Source organism: Oculina patagonica, chromosome 11 (assembly GCF_052425735.1).
Source record: "Oculina patagonica isolate OP01 chromosome 11, crgOcupat, whole genome shotgun sequence".
In the NCBI taxonomy this organism is placed as follows: domain Eukaryota; kingdom Metazoa; phylum Cnidaria; class Anthozoa; order Scleractinia; family Oculinidae; genus Oculina; species Oculina patagonica.
The window spans coordinates 6,568,581-6,592,607 of NC_135768.1; the positions used below are offsets into that span (position 1 = coordinate 6,568,581).

Sequence of the window (24,027 nt, forward strand, 5' to 3'; positions counted from 1 at the left end):
ATATTGACTTACCGATTGGTCACGTGACTCGGTTGTTCTGCAAAGGTCCTACCGTGCCTTTACTTTGCAATGCCTCTAGTTTATCACTTAGCAAAGCTGATAAATCTGTTTGCAACCGTTTTTTCTATGAGCGTTTTGAGAATGCAAGTTTTTCAGTGTGTCATCAAACCCACTTGATAAGTTACCTTTGATGTTTTTTTTTTGCTTTCTTCCTCACCTATTTCAAATATTTAACATGTTCAATGTTTGCGGTAGCTGTCCGTTTAATTTCGAAAAGATATGTTTGCTTAAGTCCTCTTCTCAAGTAAAGGGTTTTCCACTTTCCATGTAAACGGACTACCATGAACATATCTTCTATTCATAAGCACCTTTATCTTATAATCTCCAAACTTAGCAGGCTCAAAAAACTAAACTCGATCATAGGTCACGGGCACTTGAACCGTTTTAGAGTCAGGTGCAATGATTGTCACCTGTACCTTACTTGCCTGGTCTGGTGTGTTTTTTTTACTTTTAGGACGAATGTAAAAATTTTCTACAGGGGCTTAAAAAAAGGGATTCCTTTCAGTTCGAAGATCTTGTAGTTTACTAAGTGTCATCCCAGTGGTTTTTAAATAAGAGAATATTCTCTTATTTTTGCGACTTTTTCTAACGCCGCAAGGTTCATAAGTTGCGGAACAGTTTATAGACTGTAATAGATTCGTTCATTTGGTTTTAAATCTGATGTCGCCGAGTTCAGTTCACTCAGTTGTCGAATCAATTGATTTTTTGTAGAAAAATTTCCACTTCATTCCCTCTAGTAAGAGCCTCTTTAGTGAATTCCACGCTGCTTTTAAGAAAGGCAAGAGAGGTTTGAAAATATTCCATTTGAGCATCGAAATTTTTTTTCTGAGCGCTAACTGACTTTCGTAGGTCATCTTTCATGCTTTGCCTCTTCTGTTCTAAGACCTCAATCTGCCCGTCGATAAAGCTGTCAATTTCACTGTTGACTTCCCCAGAATTTTTGTGCATGTCATCTTCTTGTCTTTTGATTATTTCAATAGACGATTCTAAAGCACGGATATTCGCTCTTGACTTTTTTTATAAAATTATACTTGTGGTTACGATGATCAATAATAGTACAGTCTCGACAAATTAACTGCTGACAGGTTTGACAAAACAGCTTGAATATTTCTCCGTCATGTTTTTCACAAGATGGGCTCGCATGTGATTGGTTATTACCACGTATTGACAGAAGATTATTAATCAGGAAGTTAGATGGGAGACTCTTGACATCACCATTTGGAACCTAATAAAAAAATTGGACACAAATAAATGTGATAAATTGTAGACAAATAAGCCAACCTTAGTATATTCCTCAGATTTAAAAAAAATCATGACGTGTACCTCATAAATCTGCCATATAGGATTTTGATCCTGCAGTGCGTGTAATTTATATTGGCCGTTTTCACACCGCTAGTAGACGACGGACAAATCATCTGGACGGACTAATCGTCGGAGACGGACAAGTCGTTTTAATCTTGAAAACGGCCAGGACGGACACGATTTTGGACGTACGAGTCGTCTGGCTTTGTCCGTCTGTTTCGAGTCTGTTTGGCCGTCCGTTTTTGTAGACGATTTTTCGCGGTGGACAAGTCGTCTCAATTAAAGCCGGCTTAAATTCACACTAAGCAAACAAATGTTCGTATTTTGACCTCAGAGGGAAGTAGCACTAGCTAACGAAGTGTTGGTTGGTGTGAAATCAAAAGGGAGGCAACCACGAACTGCCGGTTCTCAATAGCGTTAAAAAGAAAAAAAACTATTTACAAGTGTATTCATGACAATAGATATCGAGCTAGGGCCCTTACTTCAGAAACGTTGGCTCTGAAAAAACTGCAAACGAAAATGCCTTTAGGAAGATTCGTGACCAGTTCAAAGCCAGTGCGAGCGCTGAAGGTTTAGATCAGTAATTCTGCTTTTACGGTAGCGATTTAGACGAAAGTTGTTACGCCGCAAAATGTAATAATCGCCGCAAAATGTAATACTAACGCAAAATGTAATAACAATCGCCGCAAAATGTAATAATAACGCAAAATGTAATAAGATTGACGCAAAATGTAATAAAGTTGTTAACGCAAAATGTAATAACTTTTTAACGCAAAATGTAATAAATTTTCTAACGCATAATGTAATAACGCAAAATGTAATAACGCTAAAATAACATGGCTGTCTCATTACTTCATTGAGTTGCACTCAATAATTTACCTCGTTTCAGTTTATAAGAACCAAATGAAAACTGCCACTCCCAGACCTATTTCTTTCTAGAATTTACCTCGTAGAAGTCAGGGAGGAATAAGGGAGGAGATGGATCCTTGACTCTTACCTGTTAATAGGCTGGGTATGTTTTGACAATAAGTAGCAAACAACCTAGTGTGTTTTAAAACAAAAGGCAAAAACTATAGCCTCCTAGCATCCGCTTCAAGGCGTGCCTATGTTTTAATATATTATCGCATTAGATAATTATTGTTTGCAGTTCTTAATCTCCTTCGCACCTATCCTTTTCAATTAATACTTACTCGTCGTAGAAACTAAACAATAACATGAAAATGAACAGTAAATAGGATCACAAATACCAGGAACCTTTATGCAATTATGTGTTGTAATTGGACAGTTTTGCAATACTATGTCCTATGCTCTTTGCAGTAAATTTGGAAAATAAAAGAAACGCTGTAAACAACGTCAGCATTCAAGGTTTTATAATTTTATATAATTTTTAACAATGTAATTACGAAGTACACACGAGCCCAAAAGCGTTTTAGCTTTGATTCCTTATCCTGTTAAATAAAGACCACTTACAAAGACCCATTGAGTTCAACGTTTTCAGCGTTAGACTTATTACACCCACTGGGAACTTACTTTTTCGTCCTTACCCCTTAAATATTTTTACAGTGAAAACAGTCAATTTCTTCATAAAAATTTTGGACCCTGCCGGTAGGCAGTTTAAATCCCATTTTGTTTCGGTCAAATGGTCAAGATCTGTTTCATTTCAAACCAGAATTACTTTACTTTTGGCCCATCTTGTCGAGGAGGAAAGTAAAGTTTATCCGGCGCTTTGTTAAAGCAAAGCAGTTGCATGTACATCTATAATCTTAAACTCGCGTAAAACCAACAAAACGTTAATGTATCTGAGCTTGGCAAAACGATTTCGACCTAAATATAAATTTTAGAGTTATTACATTTTGCGTTATTACATATTGCGTTAGAAAATTTATTACATTTTGCGTTAAAAAGTTATTACATTTTGCGTTAACAACTTTATTACATTTTGCGTCAATCTTATTACATTTTGCGTTATTATTACATTTTGCGGCGATTGTTATTACATTTTGCGTTAGTATTACATTTTGCGGCGATTATTACATTTTGCGGCGTAACAAAAGTACAAATTGTTTGATCATGCTCGATAATAGCTTTTACCACATTCAAGGTAAGAAAGCTGGGGACAGCCAGTGCTGGTATCAGGCACATTGAGTTTAAAATCGTCTGTTTGTCCTTCTTGATATGAATTTAAGATGACTAGCCGGAAGATGACTTGTCCTTCTATTTTCACCCTAGACGAACAAATCTTCAGACGACTTCTCCCTATAGACAATTTGTCCGTCATCTTGAAGAAAGTGGCCATTATTACTATAATCAAAATAAAAAGAAGTGCCCGTAATAAGTGAATGAAAGCGTACATTATAACCGCTCAATTATCTAAAAAATCAATTTTAGGAATCGACAAAAGTGAAAATTAAACTTTGAAGATAAGTTTGTTTGAAAACTGTGATGGGCACTGCCTTCTTTCCTAACCTCCCTGTCAGTATTTACCCTCTGCCATTCTTAATTTTTCTTTTAAAGTTTATATATTTTGTTATAAAACTTCACTAGAGTTTAGGCTTCAATGGTATACATCGTTTTTATTGCGACAGCTCTGTTTCGTATGGACCAAAATGATTTAAGGTCCACACTCATCAGGCAACTTGATGAGTGTGGACCTTAAACCATTTTGGTCCATACGAAACAGAGCTGTCGCAATAAAAACGATGTATACCATTGAAGCCTAAACTCTAGTGAAGTCATTGTTAATGCTCCTCAATCAAATGAGTTGAGCGCTCTACAAAATATATTCTACTCAAGAAAGAAAGAATTTGTATATTTTGTTATATCAATTATTAGCTTCCTCGACGCCGACCTTGTCCCAATTTCTCAAACATCCGGAGGTCTTGATAGGAATTGAACAGATCAGAAGCTTTTTGATATCCCACTCAGATATGGTGTCGTGGCATTCTTTGGTGAATGGTTCTTTATGTGTAAGGTCACTTCATTGTCAAGGAATGAGAGTGTAAAAATGGTGGGGGGGGGGGGGGGGGGGGGATTTTAAGAGTGTCAGCTTTAGAAGATTCTCCTTACCTCAGTCTTTCTCTTACATTCTGGGCAAGTGATTTCATCTGTAGTCACCAGTCTCCCTAGGCACTTTTTACAGTAGGAGTGCTGACATGTCAACATCTTTGGCTCCTCAAATCTTTCCAAACAAATTCCACATTCAAGGTGCTTGGCTAGTTCTTTCTCCACTGAAGACGCCATATTATCACTAAAAAAATAAAATGATATGTAAAGCAGAATACGTATAGACCAAATAGCTGGCGTTTTCCTTACTCCATTCCGACGGACAGGAATCACATAGTACAAAACACACGATAACATAATCGGAAATACAAACTATGCTTTGCTTTTGGCTCACTTCGATTCCCTCAAGGAGAATTGATTTTAAATATTGGAAACATTGTCTTTGCCGTTTACGTTTGCTGGCTCGTCATATTTCACCTTCCCACCTAATTGAAGTGAAAGGAAATATTTGGAAGACAAAACTTTATGTCATGCGATTTTTAAAGCGTCCTAGTATGCAAAAACCGCATTTAACTCTTTTGGTGCTAAACCCGACTTTTTCAGGCACCTGGAAGAACAGTCATTGAACCACTTTTTCGTTATTTGCGTGTCAGCGAATTTTTATGATAAACAACTAGTACAAATAGGATCTTTTCACACGACTGTCCATTTTGAATATCAACTGCATTCTTACAGAGCTTTACAGAGCTAATCGCCGAAAAGACAAAAAGCTTAGTTTTTGGTGCAAAATTGGTGGTAAAACAGGCCAATACACGCATATATTGATCAAGGTCTCCTTTCAGAGTTTACCAATGATTAAGACCAAAACGTTTCCGGCCAGTAGAAGTGATGCAAAGAGTAAAAGGTAGCGAGAAGTGTTGTGTTATTCCCTGCTGGCAGAGGCCTCATTCCCTTTGTATTCGCTGAGCGGACAGCTGACAGCGGTCGACGGCTGTACACAGGCTTGGTATTGGACCGCCGCAAATATAAATGAGTGCATTTCGGTTCGCATATGAGGTGATTACGGGGTAAATATACGCAAGAATGCATTTCAAAGAGGTGAGACGTATTTTATTGATTAGCTCTAACTGAACGCCTCTGCTTCCTGCGATTCAATCGCCGCCTCCGGTTTTGGACGGCTCTTTTCAAAACGCATGCTCCTTGCATTGTTTGCTGACCGCAACCTGGGCCCATTGTGTCTCGCGCATTTCTTCACATTCGTTCCGCTGTCATTTTTTTAGCCCACAAAGTTAAGAACATCACGTGTAGGTTCGGTCGCCTAATAACCGTGGCGCATGCTCGATATAGCTATCTTCCACCCAGGGCAACGGTCTCTTTTCCCCTGTTTCGTCAGCTCAGCGAATACAGAGGAAAAGAGGCTTCTGCTAGTAGGGAAGTTGTGTTAAAAATCGCTGAAATCGTCTCACGTAACCACCTTTAAAACATGTTTCAAAATCCTCCGACATTTTTAGTAACGCATGTTGATTAACACCAAACGGTGCAATTCGTACAAGACTTGAATTGTCGTAAGCTTGTCGCATGCGACAAATTTATACTAAATAAGCCAAGTGGTGATAGATTTAGCGGCGACTTTCCCCACTTCTTCAGCGCCTTCAGCTAATTTAAATACAAATCATCACCATTATAATATGCTTACATTGACTGCAGAGTAACGTAAGCTTTCTAGACTTGTTATAGACGAAATGGGATCATTAGATTAACTTGATATTTTGCAGAAATGACTGCAAGATTCTTAGTTAAATTAAAAGCGCATTATTTAACCAAGGTACTGATGTTGCCGATGTTAATTGCAAATCAATTTTACTTTACTCTACTCTCTTTGCTCTACGAGCCCTGGAGCGGACTTGTTGTTGTTCTTCGTGCAAAACAGCGAGAAATGTTTATAATAAACTAGGTGGTCGCTTTATCGGAAACCAGAAAAGGTCATAAATATTATGTGTTCAGTTTCACTGGAGATCCTCACCGGCGATTCACTACATGTAAGAATAATTCTGTCTTGCTTTAATGGAATCGGTCGACTTAAAGAGTGTAATTAAATGCGCGAATTCCAAGGATAATTCGCCTACGAAGAAAGAGAGCAAACAAAACGAATATCTAAAAGGTCAGGACCACAAAGTGTAATCTTACAGAGAAACGTACAGTGCCTCGTGATTCACAACGATGCATATGACGTACAGAGAAAGGACGTTTTGGTCGGGGGAAGGGGGCGGGGGGGGGGGGGGGGGGCAGTAAAACACGAAAAAAAAAATACGTTAGAATGGTTTGGAGATTGAGCAAAGTTTTTAGCCACAACATCATTTTTTGTCGGGTAGACAAGCGTTTAGTTTAGTACAATTTGCATAAGATCAGACAACGCATACCCTTGCCCTTTGGTTTAGCGAACTCGACACGCAAACTTGAAATTTCGAAACTCGCTTGCGTGCTTGTAACAGCCTTAGTCGATTTCTTGCACAGATTAACCTTTATAAGATTTTTTATCATTAAAACTCAGTACACGACGGATACAGTCACAAATTACAGCTGGCGGAAATGCTACAGGCGGAAGCTGCAAAAAATACAACCTAGTTCGAAATGGTACACGCGGGTAAAGTTCTGTTTAGTTTCTCCCACAGTTCGCGACCTATCGATAATCCTTTCAGTATTGGAAATACTTCAAGGAAAATACTCTCTTGTATCACGGTATATTGCCCGATGACGAGCCACACACGAAATCACGAGCACTCAAGAAAGATCCACCGATCCTTGAACAGGAAGAAGCTCAACATATCAGGAGTACCTGACGAGGCCGCTCGACAAAAAACCCGCTCGACAGGCGGCAATTACGCTGGCTGGGAAATATAAGCTTTAGGCAGAAACCCATAAGGGTTGAAACGTGTAACTCCCTATGATTCGCATTGTACAAAGCGTTTGCACATTCGTCTACACTAAGTACCATATTTGGAAAATCACGAGAAACATTTAACCAATCAAAATTACTATATTTGGATTAAATTCACAGCCCGCGCTAGCTCGCGCTCGATGGCGTAATCTTGTTTTTGAACAAGCTTGGTTGAATAAAGTTAAATTTGGTTAAATTCTCCTGTTTCATCTTCATAAGGTAGTCTGGAGAACTGCGCTTCGATACACTTAATGAGTTTCTTTAGTTTCTGTAAGAAATTTACGGCGTTTAGGTCGAAATTCAAGCAACTTACCGCAAAACCAAAAATTATGTTGCGTGTGTCATTACGTGTATACAGCATTCGCGTACAAATTCTTCGTGTTTCCAAATATGGTACTTAGCAAAATGAATATTCAAACGCTGTGCGCGCGCGTTACACGTTTCAACCCTTATGGGTTTCTGCTTTAGGTCATTTCCTGGCTGGGATTTTCGTTCAGCGTCTGGCTTGCTATTTAAACACTGTCCCTTGCTCGAAAAAGTGACTTGTTTGTTTTTCCTGGCTGTAACTTTTCGCAAAACTGCTTCCGTCCTGGGACATGAAAAACACGCGAGCAATCTCCAAAGTCTCTTCTGGCGTGACGATAAAGCAACGCGCGCGTGATGCCATGCCCGGAAATGATGCCATTGTCATTGATTGTTGCGGTTTATCTTTTTCATTGTTTATCGACCAAGTAAGGAAAAAGATCATAACACCAGTAGCTGTCATTTTCAATGACGTAATAAGTATCTCGAATGGCAAAATCCGTTAAAAAGCGCGGTTCTTTTCAATAGAACACGTTTGTCGTTTCTAATATGTTGTTCCAAAGGCCTGAAGAAGCCGTCACTTCAGAAAACCGCTGCTGGCGATGTTGTGCTGCAAGCAGTCAGCAGTTAAACAATACAAACAGTGGAAAGCAACTTTGAGGTGGGTGAATTCAATTTTACAATTCTCTTGCTCGACTTGCACACAGGACAGTGATGTTACTGCAATCAGTGACACTGTCCGTTTTACTTGAATTATTTAATTTATAGACAACTATATTTATTAAGGTATCGGCGGAATAAGAATCTAGCTTCTAAGGTGTTCATTTACATTTCCCTTGCAGTCATTCTGAATTATTACGAGGGATCCGCTGGTAAAGGGAGCGAAATGGGAGGGTCCTGAAGGGGGGGTACAAAATCCCATTTCCCAGCCCAAATTTTGCCCAAATCCCATTTCCCAGCCTATTTTTTGTCCAAATCCCATTCCCAGTAGTAAAATTCCCAGTGTATGGAAAACCGGGCTTAAGCGTAATATATTTGTTGTTTTGATTGTCCTTAATGCAGTCCACTCCCTGAACTCTCCCTTCGGTGAACCCAGGCACAGGTAGGGCTTTCGATCCACAAGTTGCCCGGCAACTTTTTGGCAACTTTTCATGTTTCGAGCAACTTTTTCCCCTTCGAGCAACTTTTTTCCTCTCGAGCAACTTGTTGCATTTTGAGCAATTTCCATACCGAAGATCTCCGAAGTGTTGTTCAAAGGCAATACGAACGTTTCCGAAGATTTACGAAGTTTGCCGAAGATTTTCGGGGAACATCTGAAGACGTTTCAACTCTCGGCTCATTCTGCATTAAAACATTTCAAAACTGGCCACCAAAAATGACGTCATCGATCGATGTCTTCACGATTTTTCTCAGTTAAAGAAATCCTTATTATTTAACAAATTTTCCCTTAATATGTTATTCAGATACTTCTTTTGCTGCAAAATTGCATAAATCTTACCCTCAAAGGGAAATAAGCATATATTTAGAGAAATTCTCTTGATTAGAAGCAGCGTTTTGGATTTTTTGGAGCAACTTTCGAGCAACTTTTATTATCAGAAGCAACTTTTTTGGATTTTTGGAGCAACTTTTAAGCAACTTTTTGAGAAATTACGGGCAACTTTTTGGGAAATCTCGAGCAACTTGTGGAAAGCCCTAGGCACATGCGTTGTTGAGCGAGTCCAGAAATATTGACCTGCATGCGCATTGTCAGAAATCTGTCAGCCCCACCCCCTCCCCCCCAAAAAAGGGGGGGAAGCTGAAGAAACCAAACCATAATCGACAGCACCTTTGGAAACGCACGCACAGATGTTAAATTCAAAAATTTAGTACTTGTGGGTTTAATACCTATTCATTACGGCTTTAGACAAAAGTTACGACACTTTTTCTTGCAGATGTCGCGCTAATTTGTTGCGTAGTTGAACTTTTCATTTTAGCGAACTATTTTTACCCTAGCGCACACGTTGCATGTAAGAAACGCCACACGTCTCTGTGGTTTTTCATTGGTTTGTTTTAAGCATGCACATGCAAGTTATCCTAGACTGTCCCTTCTCGCACCTCGGTCGCAGAAGGAATAGTTCAGGGAATGGACTATCCAAAATCATGTTCTGCTAGTTATATTATCACCAATGCTGTTGAGAACATCACTTTTGATTTGTTCGTTTGCCTTGTAGAGAATGATAGAAATTTTCAGTAGTTTTAACTAAAGCTATCAAGTTTTTATCCCTTACTTACCACTACCCTGCAAAACTTACTATCACTTCTTTTAAATATTCTATTTGTGGCCATGCTCAGTCATAGCAGTTCTGCTGAGTAACTTAATCACTTACACGAAAACTGATCGACACTTGATGGACACTCGTGCAGTGTAGTGGTTTCGTTTCAGAGTTAATTTTCAGCGTTTTAACTATTCTATGCCGGACTTTAAGAATATTATAGAGCGTAAAATATGCAGGTTTAGTCATGTACTGACAGGCTTCCCATTCCCATTTTTTGTTTCCGAATCCCAGTCCCAGTGACCTAAATCCCATTTTCCCAGTGAAAATAAACGCAAATCCCAGTCAAAATAGGCAAATCCCAGTTCCCATTTTACCCCTTCAGGACCCTCAAATGGGATCTGTCAAATCTGAGATCTGCTGAGAAAAGGACTTAGCTCAGACAGACAAAAAACCTGGATAAAGGGTAGGCATTTTTGTTTTTATGCGCTAGCACGGACTGCATTATTAAGTTGGACTTAGAACTGTCCTCTCTGATGCAACCGATCAATGTAGCGGTCGTACATTCATCGTCTCGTTTTGCAAGATATAATTTTCCGAAAGTTGCCGGACGACAACGGTCAATTGTTTGCCCTCATTTTCAGTTTTATTGTACATTAAACTGTTCAACCGTCAAAAATAAACCATACCTAAAATTGGGTTCTCAGGTATATTTTGGTTGGGTAAGTTCCACTTTAGAAAGAATTTGCATTCAAAATGATACCCCGTTCTAGAAAAAGGACAATTTCTTAAGACCCCGTTTTGGCTGCTAATAATTTCGTGCGTTCGAAATGCCATACCCTGTTCTAGAAATTGTCTCTAAAATGGATTCCCCGTTCCTCCCCCCGACGGGCTTGGTATCCGACACTCGCAGAGCCCAGAGAAAACGCAGCGTGCGATCCGTAACGCAATTGCTATGTATGGCGTACTATCTAAAATCCGTATTCTTGTTTTTTTCGTACCGCAATCGTAACGATGTGGCCTTGAACACATTGAACAGTGGTCTACCTATGAGAATTAAATATAGCGTCGCAAAAAACAAAGCGTCAAGCGTACACTTTAAAGCTTACATTCGTTAATTTCTCCGCCGTAAAAGGCTGCCTCGAAAGGTACTCGCAGAATTGTCAGATCTCGGTGAAGTCTCGGTGAGTTTTTTACGGTGATCGCCTGACGAACGATTGCTTTTGCTGCAAATCCTTGCGGCTTCTGTCGTGAGTCTTTTGCGGTGATCGGCTTAGTAACGAACAACTGACGATTGCTTTTGCTGCAAATCCTTGCGGCTTCTGTCGTGAGTCTTTTGCGGTGATCGCCTCAGTAACGAACAACTGACGATTGCTTTTACTGCAAATCCTTGCGGCTTCTGTCGTGAGTCTTTTGCGGTGATCGCCTTAGTAACGAACGACTGACGATTGCTTTTGCTGCAAATCCTTGCGGCTTCTGTCGTGAGTCTTTTGCGGTGATCGCCTTAGTAACGAACAACTGACGATTGCTTTTGCTGCAAATCCTTGCGGCTTCTGTCGTGAGTCTTTTGCGGTGATCGCCTCAGTAACAATCAACTGACGATTGCTTTTGCTGCAAATCCTTGCGGCTTCTGTCGTGAGTCTTTTGCGGTGACCGCCTCAGTAACAAACAATTGACGATTGTTTTTGCTGCAAATCCTTGCGGATTCTGTCGTGAGTCTTTTCGGTGATCGCCTCAGTAACGAACAATTGACGATTGCTTTTGCTGCAAATCCTTGCGGATTCTGTCGCGAGTCTTTTGATCGCCTCAATAACGAACAGTTGACGATTGCATTTGCTGCAAATCCTTGCGGCTTCTGTCGTGAGTCTTTTGCGGTGATCGCCTCAGTAACAATCAACTGACGATTGCTTTTGCTGCAAATCCTTGCGGCTTTTGTCGTGAGTCTTTTGCGGTGACCGCCTCAGTAACAAACAATTGACGATTACTTTTGCTGCAAATCCTTGCGGATTCTGTCGTGAGTCTTTTCGGTGATCGCCTCAGTAACGAACAATTGACGATTGCTTTTGCTGCAAATCCTTGCGGATTCTGTCGCGAGTCTTTTGATCGCCTCAGTAACGAACAGTTGACGATTGCATTTGCTGCAAATCCTTGCGGATTCTGTCGTGAGTCTTTTGATCGCCTCAGTAACGAACAACTGACGATTGCTTTTGCTGCAAATCTTGCGGCTTCTGTCGTGAGCCTTTTGCGGTGATCCCCTCAGTTACGAACAACTGACAATTGCTTTTGCTGCAAATCCTTGCGGCTTCTGTCGTGAGTCTTTTGCGGTGATCGCCTGACGAACAAATGACGATTACTTTTGAAAAGTAAAAAAAAATCTACACAACTAGTGCCTGTGTGGCACACTTTCAGCTATTTAACAAAACGTCACAGGCGGCCGCCAAATGTTTCTCGAAGCATCTGGAATCCAGTTTTACTGTGAAAGCATGTAATTTTCCCTCGTGCGCCTTTGCTAATACTGCAATTGGAATATTCAAACTGTTAAAAACACGAGGAATGGTATTTTCTTTTAAAAAAAGAAGACTGCTTTGCCTCAGCGCTCAGCTTGTTAACACGTATAGCTGAGAATTCATTAATTCAAAATACCCTATTTGATAACAGTTGGACGGTGCGCAGTGGGTACGAACCGAGCTGGAAAATGAAATGAATGTGCAAGTTTATCATAAGTTGCTTGTTGTACTTGTAAAAACGATAGATCTTCATTATAATCTTGGTTACGTCTGTTTACTGAATGGCCATTTTTTATACATTACTCTACTTTTGGAGGAATTTTCACGATTTCTTTTTAGTGTGCAGCTTGGATCCCTGATGAAACAGGGATCAACAGTCAGAACAGTACTGTAAGTATATTTTATCTTTTCATTTTGTTTACTGTTGTGTGGTAAGTGTAATCTTTCAAGTGTTACAAAAACTTTCCACGTAGTCAAATGTAAAAATAAAACCATTATTAAACGTACTTTTTGTGCCCATGATACGCAATACTAAATCCGTTGTTATATAAATAGTTTTAAAGAAAATGAACCTTGCTATGGTATATTGAAATTTCCCGCTGGCTGGCAAAAGAAAAAATGTTATACTCGAACATGCTGGCAAACTTATGGAAAGCCATTTTTGCTGGCTAGCTAGGTGACAAATTTAAAGCCTGCTGGCTCGTTGACGACCTCGAAGTCGAGTGCTGGCTGGGAGTCCGATAACGCCAAAATCCTGCTTGCTGGCAGTGAAGAGCGGGTATTTTTTTCTCAGGAAAGTTAAATATTAACCAAGATTGACGTAGTGACACTCAGGAAATGTTAAGCACACTGTACGATGGATTTTCTTCGAAACCATCGTTGGGTACTCCTGACATATCGCAGAGCTAACGTCAGCTTGGTGATCACAAACCCAAGACATCGAATCGAACCAGCGCCGCATGCATAGTCATACGAATTCTATACCTTTATATGCGCATACTTTCATGATGCGAACATGGACAACAGAGTAATCGAGATATTGTTTTCATATTGTTTTGTCAAAGGCAAACGAACTTATTTGCACCAGCAGTCTGCACTAGATAGTGTACTAGGTAGATTCGGAAACTCCTAGTTGTACTAGTCAGCTGGTTCTACAGCGAGCATGTTAAAAACACGTACCTTCAGTCCTGGCAAGACTTAGTAATGGTTAATTGCCTTCTTTGCTGCAAAAAAGCGAGTGATAATCGTACGCCAGATAGCTGAATGGTCTGCCTTTCTCGGAAAACACTGAAAGTCATTTGAGTCAGGTGATGGGATGCTTTCTTGTTACGGTGTTGACTTTCTAATGCCTGGGAGGGGGAGGGCGCTCAAAAAATATTTCAATACCGGGAGACTCCGCCTTCGGATCCAAACCCTTACCCAGTTTATTTTCCATTTTTGACATAAACCCTCGATAGAAAAATGGCAATCCTTTAATTACTTTAATATGCTACAGTAGGAACACTGCATCTCTTTTCTAAACATTTCAATGAAATAGCCCTTAAAAATACTGAAATGAATCAACCGTTCCGGTTCGGTGGGTCTGTTCTAGATATTATAAAAGGCAGTTTTCTCCACGCAAACTCGTGTGAAATACCTACCGTACCTTTTTATCTACTTCTAGCCTGTAAAAGCACCTCTTTCGGGCTGAGCCTCCCCATATAGTCCACAATAGGAAATCCCCCCCGGATTCCAACGCTAATGGTCTGGCAGTAAATAAAAGCATGTAACCTAACAGCTGACCCGATGGAAGCGCGCAAATAATGTGCAAACACGTGAATTACATTGTTTGATTTGATAAACATGAATCAGAAACACAACCACAAAGTACAAATTCACTAATCGGTGGTCATGATCGCAAAGTTTTTCTTCGATAGTTTTCTCATCAAAGTAAGCGTTATATTGCCTTGTTATATGTGTGACGTTCAGGGTCGAGGAGGATATCGTATACACGCACACTAATGTAACGACTGGTTTCCTTTTTCAGTTTACATACAGACGAACCTTTTGGCTCTTCGGCGCGAGGCTGTTCGCGAATGTATGCGAAAAGTCTCAAGTGAGATATTAGCGACCTTTAGATTTGTTACGAGTACGAGATCGAGTACGAGTACGACTTTGGAATTCGCAAGACAATTTTATCCACCGAACTATAACTTCTTCCTGTTGCTGCCTAAGACATAAATAAACGTTAGGATTGGTGTGATAAGTTATTATATGAGGCACACGTCAACACAGTTTGAAAACTCGTACTCGTACTCAATATCGTACTCGTATTCCAATCTCAAGGTAGCTAATCATGTTGTACCACTAGAGAGCATAATTTAGATACGTAAAGATCGGCCGAATATTTCCGACGATTCTTCTCCCGAACTGTCGCAGTTGGTCATTCGATCTTCTCCAAGGCTTCCGAAGTCTTCCGAATACCTCCGGGGGAGATCCGAGGATTTTTCTTCCATTGCAACCAATCTCAGCTATGGAAGACAGAAAGAACTCATAAAATTGGTTCGCGATGCGCGAAATTGCGTGATGCGTGGACGATTGAAATCCACGTCACGCGTGAGCTTCGCGAGACTGATCGCTGGTAAAAAATCTTTTCTTAACTTTTCACCCGGGTGACCTCTTAAAATACTAAGATGGATCAGTCGAAAGGATCCCACCGGAAAGCATGAAGAGCTCATGATACCTAGGATTGAACTGCATTTATTGTTGTAATTTTAATAAACTTAAAACGTTTTGCTCACACAAAGAGAAGTTTTTCGTTCGGTGGTGCTCAGTTGTGGAACAGCTTACCCCTAGAATTACGGCAAGCGACTTCTTTTAGTAATTTCAAGGCAATGTTGAGTCGCCACAGTTTTTAAGTAACGGTTTTTAAACACGGCATCCAAGAATAGCAGCATCTATTTTTTTTAAATTTTTATTCTGTTGTACTTGTTGCTAGGTAGGTAGGTAGGCAGTTTGTTAGTTAATAATAGCTTTTTAAAATAGGCTGATTAAAATACCGTGCTAAAATAAAGTTATCTTATCTTATCTTATCTCATCTTATCTTATCTTATCTTATCTTATCTTATCTTATCTTATCTTATCTTATCTTATCTTATCTTATCTTATCTTATCTTATCTTATCTTATCTTATCTTATCTTATCTTTTGCTGACAGTCTCCTCTGAAGTTTTTCTACAGTCCTATTGCAACACGGCAACCTTTTGTTTGCATGTAACTACCGCATAGCTCATATAAAGGTTATATCTGGGAATAAATCAAGGGGTCATTTCTTGAGCTATGATTTTTGACATCTCTTCGCGCTCTTCCCCCAGAGAATCATTCACATCTAGAGTGGTCGAATCATTGCAAAAATTCGGTGATGCTAGACGAGTATAATACAAGTACGCACTACGTTTTACGTACATTTTGAAAACATTTTTACCTCAATTTCTCAATTTTTCTCTTGCTAATTAAACAAGATAGAACTCAGTGGACAGTCAAGTCATGTTCTTAAAGCATGGATTTTTGCCACAGGCATCCGATCCGGAAATCGCACACCAAGAATGTTTCAGAATGCCATGCGCTTGAATTGAGGGAGGGGGTGGGTGGGGCGAAAAGACTGAGCCAGGCGGTGACAGAAATTCACCGTAAGAAAAACGATAGTGGCTGTTCACTTTACCACAATACCTTGCCAACCTAACACAGCCAATAGGAACATCGAAAGCCGTAGTTGTTATCCGAAATTTGTCCCTGAACTAACAACATGGCGTATGCCAGTTTTGGAGTTTTAGAACGTATATGTGCATTTTTATATGTTTTTTAAAGTTTTTTTCATGCGCTAAGAAGTATGGGTAAACGTACCGGTCGCCATCTTTTTGCCTACGGCGGATTTGCCAATCAACCTGCTGCTAAGGATAGCATAATCCGATTAGCGAAGCTATATAAGAAGCCCACGGGCGAGGAGGGAGGGGAGCACAAGAGTGGGTTCTGCTTCAGGCGCGGGGGGAGGTTGCATTAAAAAGGACATGGCCTTCGGTTACATGAGTTTTGAATATGATGTTGCAGCAAATTTCAAAAATCTAGAATTTTCAAACCTTGACATTGTAAAAAGGAAAGATATATATTTAATTTTCACAAACAATAAGAGTGTCGCTTGCTTTGACACTGGTTGGGTTTTATTTCTCTAAACATTGCAGTAAAAATCTTACTGAAGGAAACTGTTTTTTCTGTGCAATAATTACAGGCAGCTTTATAAGAAAATTGCTTAATTCCCCGAGACCTATGTTGTTTTTAATTGTCTGATCTTGTTCTATTTAATTATGTAACTGTTAATGCATTTTCTTTGTCCGAAGAAATTAGCAACTAACAAGCACATTTAATTAAGATAATTGTAAAATTAGGACCTTGGTTTGTATAAGGTCGGATATATAATAATTAATGTTCAGTCTAGTGCTGCCGTTGTACCGGAATGGTCATTTATTATCTATAAGGTTTATATGGCTCACCATGAACATATAAATCTAATTTTTAAAGAAGGAAAAGAAAAATAAGTACACTATGAAACGGCTGTTCTGCAAATGATCTACTGTACGTATACCTATACGTTCTAATGCCCGTAGCTTATCAATCAGCAAAGCTGATAAATCTATTTGCAACCGTCTATTCTATGAACGTTTTGAGAATACGATTCTTGAAAATGCGTTTTTTTATCGTGTCGTCAAATCCACTGGATACGTTACTTTTTCATTGTTTTCTTTTCTTTTTTCGCTTTCTTCCTTACCTATGTTAAATATTCAACATATTTAAAATTTTCGGTAGCCGTCTTTTAAATTTCGAAAAATCAAAATTTGCTTAAGACATCTTCTTAAACATCCTTTAGAAAGGACTCACCACTTTCCATGTAAACGGACTACCGTGGACATATCTTCCATTTATAAACACCTCTATCTTATAATCTCCAAACTTATCAGGCTTATAACTAAAACTAAAGGAACCATCTGAATCATTGGTCACGGGCACTTGAACCTTTTCTGAGCCATGCGCAATGATTGTGACTTGAACCATACTGGCCTGGCCAAGTGTGCTGCTTTTACTTTTAGGACGGATGCAAAATGTTTCTAGTAACAAACTAAAAGATCGAAGATCTTCACTAAGTCTAAACCGCATCCCCAGTTCTTCGATTTTTCTAAGTAGTTTGTACTCCTCATCATATTCTCTTATTTTTACGACTTTTTCTAATGCCGCAAGGTTATAGTGGCGAATCATTTTCTAGACTAAAATAGATTCTTCCTCTTGTTTTAAATCTAGTGTTGTAAGTTCAGTTATTTTTATTGATTTTGCGGACATAATTTCCACTTCACCCCCAGTAGAACCTCTCGTGAACTCCACGCTGCTTCAGACAGCCGAGAGAGGTACAAAAGATTCTTGAGCATCAAGATCTCGCGCCGATTTCGTAGGACCTCCCGCTTGCCTTTGTTGAAGAGGCTCAATCTGCTTGCGAGAAGCTGTCTTTCACGGTTACTTCCATAGAGTTTTGTGCATGTCATCTTCTTGCTTTTTTTATCCAATAGACGATTCTAAGGTACGGATTCAATTGTACGATGTCCAAAGGTTCTTTTACAGACGTGTACTTGTGATCACGATGATCGATGAGAGTACAGTCTCGACAAAGCAACCGATCGCAGTCTCGGCAAAACAGCTTGAGTATTTCGCCGTCATGTTTTTCACAAGGTGGACTCGCGTTTGACTGGCCATTTCCACATATTGACAGAAAACTATTAATGAAGAAGTTAGATGGAAGACTCTTTACATCACCACTTGGAACCTAACAAAAAAACGTAATAAATTGTAGACAAATAAACCAAACCCAGCAACTCCTCCCATTTGAAGTCCCTCCTCTCAGGTTTAAAACAGGTCCACTAGTTTATATAGCTAGATGCAACTGAAAGCATTCTAAACTTAAAAGCTGTGGTTAATATAAAAACCGACTTGTGTTTCTTGCACTATACCTTTCTGGGGCAAAAAGAAAGAGGCCTACGGTTAACCCAATAAATACGCGGTCTTATACTACAGTATAAGGTCGCAATCCTAATTCCGTGATGAGAGAATCGGCTTAATTTATTCATAACAAATGACATAAACGTTAGCAGCTGCAAAATCTTTGGATTTGGGCATACTTCAGTGTTAGGGTTGTCATACAAATTTCGAACCCCGTAACACAGCGAAACTAAACATTCAGGATAAGTCAAAAGTTAGTGTTCATTTCCTGAACGACTTCTTGAACGTATTTCACGTTCACATCGACGAGTTCGATCGTGGAGTAGAAATCTTTCGTCAGTTAATGAATCATGTTGTTGGAACTAGTTTGTTACATTTTTATTTTTGCCAAGGTTTATTTTCGAATTTACAATTTTTAAAGAGGCCATCCGGTTTTTTTTTTCTCACCTTAGTTCCCTTCCTACACTCTGGACACTTGATTTCATGGTCCTGTAGAGCCACTGTAGTCACCAGTCTCTCTAGGCACCTTTTACAGTAGGAGTGCTGACATGTCAACATCTTTGGCTCCTCAAATCTTTCCAAACAAATCCCACATTCAAGATGCTTCGCTAGTTTGGTCTCCACTGAAGACGCCATATTATCACTATAAAAAAAATAAAATATAAAACAGAATACTTGTAAAGCCAAAAAAGTCAGGTATATATTGACATAAAATCTTAAACGTCATGTCTGAGGCTGTGTTGGTCTAATCGTCACTAAAGCGCAACATTTATATAAACCTGAAAAAAACAGCCGAAAATATTCTGCCTTCGTCGCTTTAGAAAGAAAATTGGTCACAGATTTGATCGTATGTGATCAGTCAGGCATAATGGTAACTCTTAAATAAATATTGTAATCTTTCCATATCTGTGTTAAGAAAGTTTCCCAAATAATATCAATTTTCTACAATGAAAAAGCCTTGAGGATTTTAGTTCTAATATTAAGGTTGCAAATTTTAGGTCTTAGCTATATATAAGTGATTATCCCCCCTACGCTTAGTCTGCTGCATGGATTCTCATCGCTGTCCCAGAAGTGTTTGGTGAGAAGCTTTGCAGCGCTGAAAAACCGGCATGTTCTGCAGCAGCCAAAAACACATCGCACCTTCACTGCGTTGCTGTATTTACATTACTTTAAATCAAAGTAGCTAAAAACCTACCAAAACTTCTGAAGATCACTCTATTAGTTACATACAAATCTCAATCGTCACGTACAGAACCGAGTTTTTCTTCGCTCTTCACAGACCTCCACCTGACGGCGCTCGCGAGAAGATCCTTACAATGTTATTCCTAGAAACTCGGGCTTTAGACTTTTGAGTTAGCACAAATTTCCAAGAACTCTGTTTTCTAAGAAAGATAAATGTGTGTATTGTTACTGAATTCCCTTCTCATTGGATGTTTCTTGGTAACGTGGTAATATAAATGTTAAAACATTAAGCCACCTGAAACGGCGAGACACAGCAATCATCGTTTAGATTTTCTGAATTGGAATATGTCCTAAACACTTCTTATTACTAAATTTTACCTCAAAAATCGTCCGGGAGAAGAAATCAGTTCAATAAAATTTGAAAGAGTAAGAGGCTAACCTTTAATGTTGTGCTGTAAAACTTTTTTCCTTTGGTAATTTGTTTTGAAATTCAGGATCATCATGCAATTCGCTCTCAGTACGTTTAAAAAAAAAAACGCACACTGTAGCTGTCGGCTGTGCGAGAAACTTGTAAACAGGAAATATCAGTAAAGTTTGACATCCCCTTTCTGGATTGGATATGATTTCAGTTGCTTTAAGAAGAAGTCACCGTTGTCATCTGATTAAACACTGCAGCAAAATTCGTTCTATGAACAAGAAATCTGGAAAACAGCCTGAAAATTGAAATGTCTTAGATATATTCCGCAAAATGTTGTTATTGTAAAACATGCGACAGCAAAATAGTTCAAGTGAGTATAATAAAGCAAATTCGTATTGTTTGCTTAGTTTATTAGCTCTCCTTCAGAGCGAAAATTTTTTGGAAAGGAAATTGCAAAAAATGGCATTAAAGTTTTTCAAAGTACTGAAATGCAAATTAAATTCAATTAAATAAAGGTGTCTGCAAAATTCGTGCTCTCTGATGTAATTATTATAGTGCCTGATTTTGTTTCGACGGTAGCTACTATTATTCGTTAACTTTGAATAGTTTTAACATTTTTTTGGCAACTTTGAAGCTATCTTCTGAGCTATTATTATCTTCTGCACTTGAAAGAAGATTTCGAGACTTAACCATATCCTAAATATGTAGCTGTGTATAAAACCTGTTTAGACGGCAATCATTCTAAAGTCGCTGTATACTCACATTGCTTAAAAAGGTGATTGTCAAAGAAGATTGAGTATAATCTAAAATGATGGAACGCAATTTTAGATAGAAATAAAATTATATCAAAGGAGAACTGAATATTTTAAAATGTGTTGTACAGATCGAATATAATGTAGAGTTGACAGAAAATTTCTGTGTAAGCAGATTTAATTTTCAGCAAGGAGTCGTTAGGCAAACAGTCGATCAAAATTAATGCTACGTATCAGGAATATGTCGATGACAGCGCCAATTAATTTACTAACGCCTTCTACGGTTTTAACCGTAAACGTGATCTTCTTTTTGATGTGGCACTTTTAATAACACCACACTACCTTGATAAATACTTCCGCTGATACAAAAAGATGATTCTGAATTATTAAATACACAAAATTGCACATTACTCACCGAATATAGTTTTATGATTTCCTCAGTCTATCTTCGCCACACCCGAAAGAATATGCAATTAAAGCAAAATTCGCTGACAAAACAAAACAAGATGGAGGGAACCACTGACCCTCCCAAATGGAGGCTCAATATTATAGAACATTTTTAAATCGAGGCTGCTTTTGCCTTACGTCAAGAAAAGCTTTTTAAACCGAGTCTTTTGTGTCATACGTCAAAAAAAGATTTTCTGTTGAATCTAGGCTTTTTATGCCATAACTCATTAAAAGTTTCTTCAAATCGTGGCTTTTTGTCCCGTACATAAAGAAGAGGTTTTTAAACCGAGGCTCCTTTGTGCCATCACGTCAAGAATTAGCAAGCTTTGTCGTTTGGTAGACGGAAATAGCATAGTCTAAGAGTTTGTCTAAATTTTGTCACTGAGAAGTGTGGCAAATAAATGAACGTCATGTGAAATTAATCAATCGAAGTAACTGAAACATGTTCCACTCGCTTCGAAAATGGCTCGCATTTTTGGCCTCATACTTCTGAAAACGGAGGTTATCTTCAATTTGTGGTTTGCTTATCTTATAATAAAGTTATACTGCTAGGCTTTCGTCGTCACTACATATGGTTTCTAAGGGCCTGATTACATGAGCCGGGCTGGCCCGGCTAGCCGGGCTGGCTCGGTTTGCCGAGATCTCGGCACTTCTGTTAAACGCAACAAAAATCAACTTCGCGATTACATGACAACCGGGCCAGCCCGGTTAGCCGAGATCTCGGTATCGCGATGCCGGGATCTCGGCTAGCCGGGCTGAAAATTTTCCATGTAATCGCGTTAACCGGGCCAGCCCGGCTAAGCGGGCCAGCATTAAATTTCTCTTCTGAGCACAATATCCGACGAAAAAATCAATGCTACTCCTTCTAAATAGGATGTAGAGGTAACGTAACCCATCCAGCTGCATAAGTGCAAAAAATTAACCACTTAATTGCCGGAAAAAGGTGATTAAGATCATTCGTGCTCTGATCATTCATGCTAAAACCGGGCTGAAAGTCATCTCGGCAAACCGGGCCAGCCCGGCTAACCGGGCTCATGTAATACCGGGCTGAAAGTCATCTCGGCAAACCGAGCCAGCCCGGCTAACCGGGCCAGCCCGGCTCATGTAATCAGGCCCTAAAGTATGGTTATTTTGCTAGCGATACTAACCAATATTATGTTTTGTGCGAGAACAACGCTTTCAAGAATCCTGCATAGATCGCCACGTCAAAGAAGCTGACACACTTTTATTTTCAAGAACAGCGTATCTAAATAAGATTAAGAACTAGCTATTATAACTTCTATATTAATTATAGTACGTGAGTATACTACGTAATTATAGTTTGTATATATTCAGAACCGCTATGAAATTTCATACCGTCATTTGTTTTTTTTAACAACATAAAACAATCCTCGAAGCTTCGTTTCTTGCAAATTATTTGCATTGAAGCCTGAAATATCTGATAATCATTAGATAAGCTTCACGTCGTAGACATTTCCAGGTCAGAGTTTTGGAAACAAACTAAAATTTAGAATTTTAAAATAAAAGGAACCCATGCAGTGTTATTTTAAATCTTTCATACTCTGAAGTCAAAATATCTATATCAATAGTTTTCTTGAATATAACAAATGTTTCTCACAATACGATACGTTGCCGCGTCAATAAATAGCGAAAACATAATATTGACTTTTGAAAACAGGTGTTTCAGTACCAAGATTATCAGTTGAGTAAGGGACGTGGAAAGCTTGAGAGCAAAGTTTGAAGTTAAAATTCCGTTGTTACCATAGCCAACTGGCCAAGCTGGCCAAGTTCCAATGGTAACTTGTCTGTCGTTGACATTAATAGTAACAGTGATAAGAGATGAGCATACTTGCTTCATTTACTCGGCTGGTTTGATCGGTTTGAACAACAGAGAGTATCAAGTGAAAGTCGATTATCCGAACTCTTTAACTTCATTTTCAGGAATCATTGGTGCCTATTGCCATAACTCAGCCAATAGGCGTTCGCGATCAAAGTTTAGATTTATCCAGTTTTCTTCATCGTCCAAATCGTGCACTCGCTAAAAAAAATCAAGACTTGAACGTAACGTCATTTACTATATCTTGAAGGAGTGAACGAATGAATTCAGCCAAGTGAACGAAGAAAAACCATTGAAAGTAAGTCAGTTCATCTCTCCACTGCTGACGGCAACGACAGACATGTTTCATTTTTTTTTAAAAATAAAGTTTCTCTCTCATCTTTCTCGTGACTTTTCAACTGATAATTGTAGTAAAATGCGCGATCATAACAGTACTGTCACAGGAGCGGGGGATGTCCCGCCATATTGCCTTGTCTGCCGCCATGGACTCCAGATTTTGACGATTCGTTCCAGCATAATTGGCATCCCGCTCCACGGTGTCTATCCGCCGAGTGCGAAAATATTCTTTAATGATTGTGTAATCATGTTATACTATCCCAAGCATAGTCCAGTTTTCCCACAAGCTTAACTTTACACCAGTACAGTAATTCTCATTGACAACTTCTCAAACGTGGTGATACAGCAAATCTGAAGTTATGCAATCTTGACATTGTAAAATACATTTTCATCATTGACATAATTATAATAACTAATTTTCACAATCAACCTAAACAAAAGTGTCGCTTGTTTTGACACAGATTGTGTTTTATTTCCCTGATCAAAGTACAAATCTAACTCGTCTGTAGAAAGCTGCTATTACCGCACAATGATTACAGGAGCTTATATATTCTTTTTAGTTCTCCGAGTCCTTTGTTGTCTTTGTCTGTTCTTGTTCTTCTTGTTCTTCGACTGGCCATGGTACGAGTCTGTATCACGAGCATTATTGCATGGCTCGATTAGTTCAATCAGG

The 24,027-nt window shown here is 39.1% G+C and overlaps 2 protein-coding genes and 1 pseudogene across 2 annotated transcripts in view; all 3 read right to left on the minus strand.

Moving 5' to 3' along the window:
* Positions 1 to 1,033: 1,033 nt before the first annotated feature.
* The window catches only part of LOC144630783 (tripartite motif-containing protein 2-like), a 30,003-nt gene continuing 7,009 nt past the window's right edge, over positions 1,034 to 24,027 (minus strand). Inside the window, exons 2-3 of the mRNA XM_078489148.1 lie at positions 4,429 to 4,609; positions 1,034 to 1,285 (exon numbers count right to left, since the gene is read on the minus strand). Of these exons, the coding sequence (XP_078345274.1) occupies positions 1,034 to 1,285; positions 4,429 to 4,602 (426 nt within the window). The 5' untranslated portion in view covers positions 4,603 to 4,609. The remainder of the gene's footprint in view (positions 1,286 to 4,428; positions 4,610 to 24,027) is intronic.
* Positions 11,052 to 17,650, minus strand: LOC144630784 (uncharacterized; annotated as a pseudogene).
* LOC144630785 (tripartite motif-containing protein 2-like) lies at positions 17,928 to 19,802 on the minus strand. Its single transcript, XM_078489149.1, has 3 exons — positions 19,633 to 19,802; positions 18,830 to 19,025; positions 17,928 to 18,209 (listed from the first exon to the last, which is right to left on the minus strand). The coding sequence occupies exons 2-3, from the start codon at positions 19,016 to 19,018 to the stop codon at positions 17,928 to 17,930; spliced, it is 471 nt and encodes a 156-aa protein (XP_078345275.1). The 5' UTR covers positions 19,019 to 19,025; positions 19,633 to 19,802.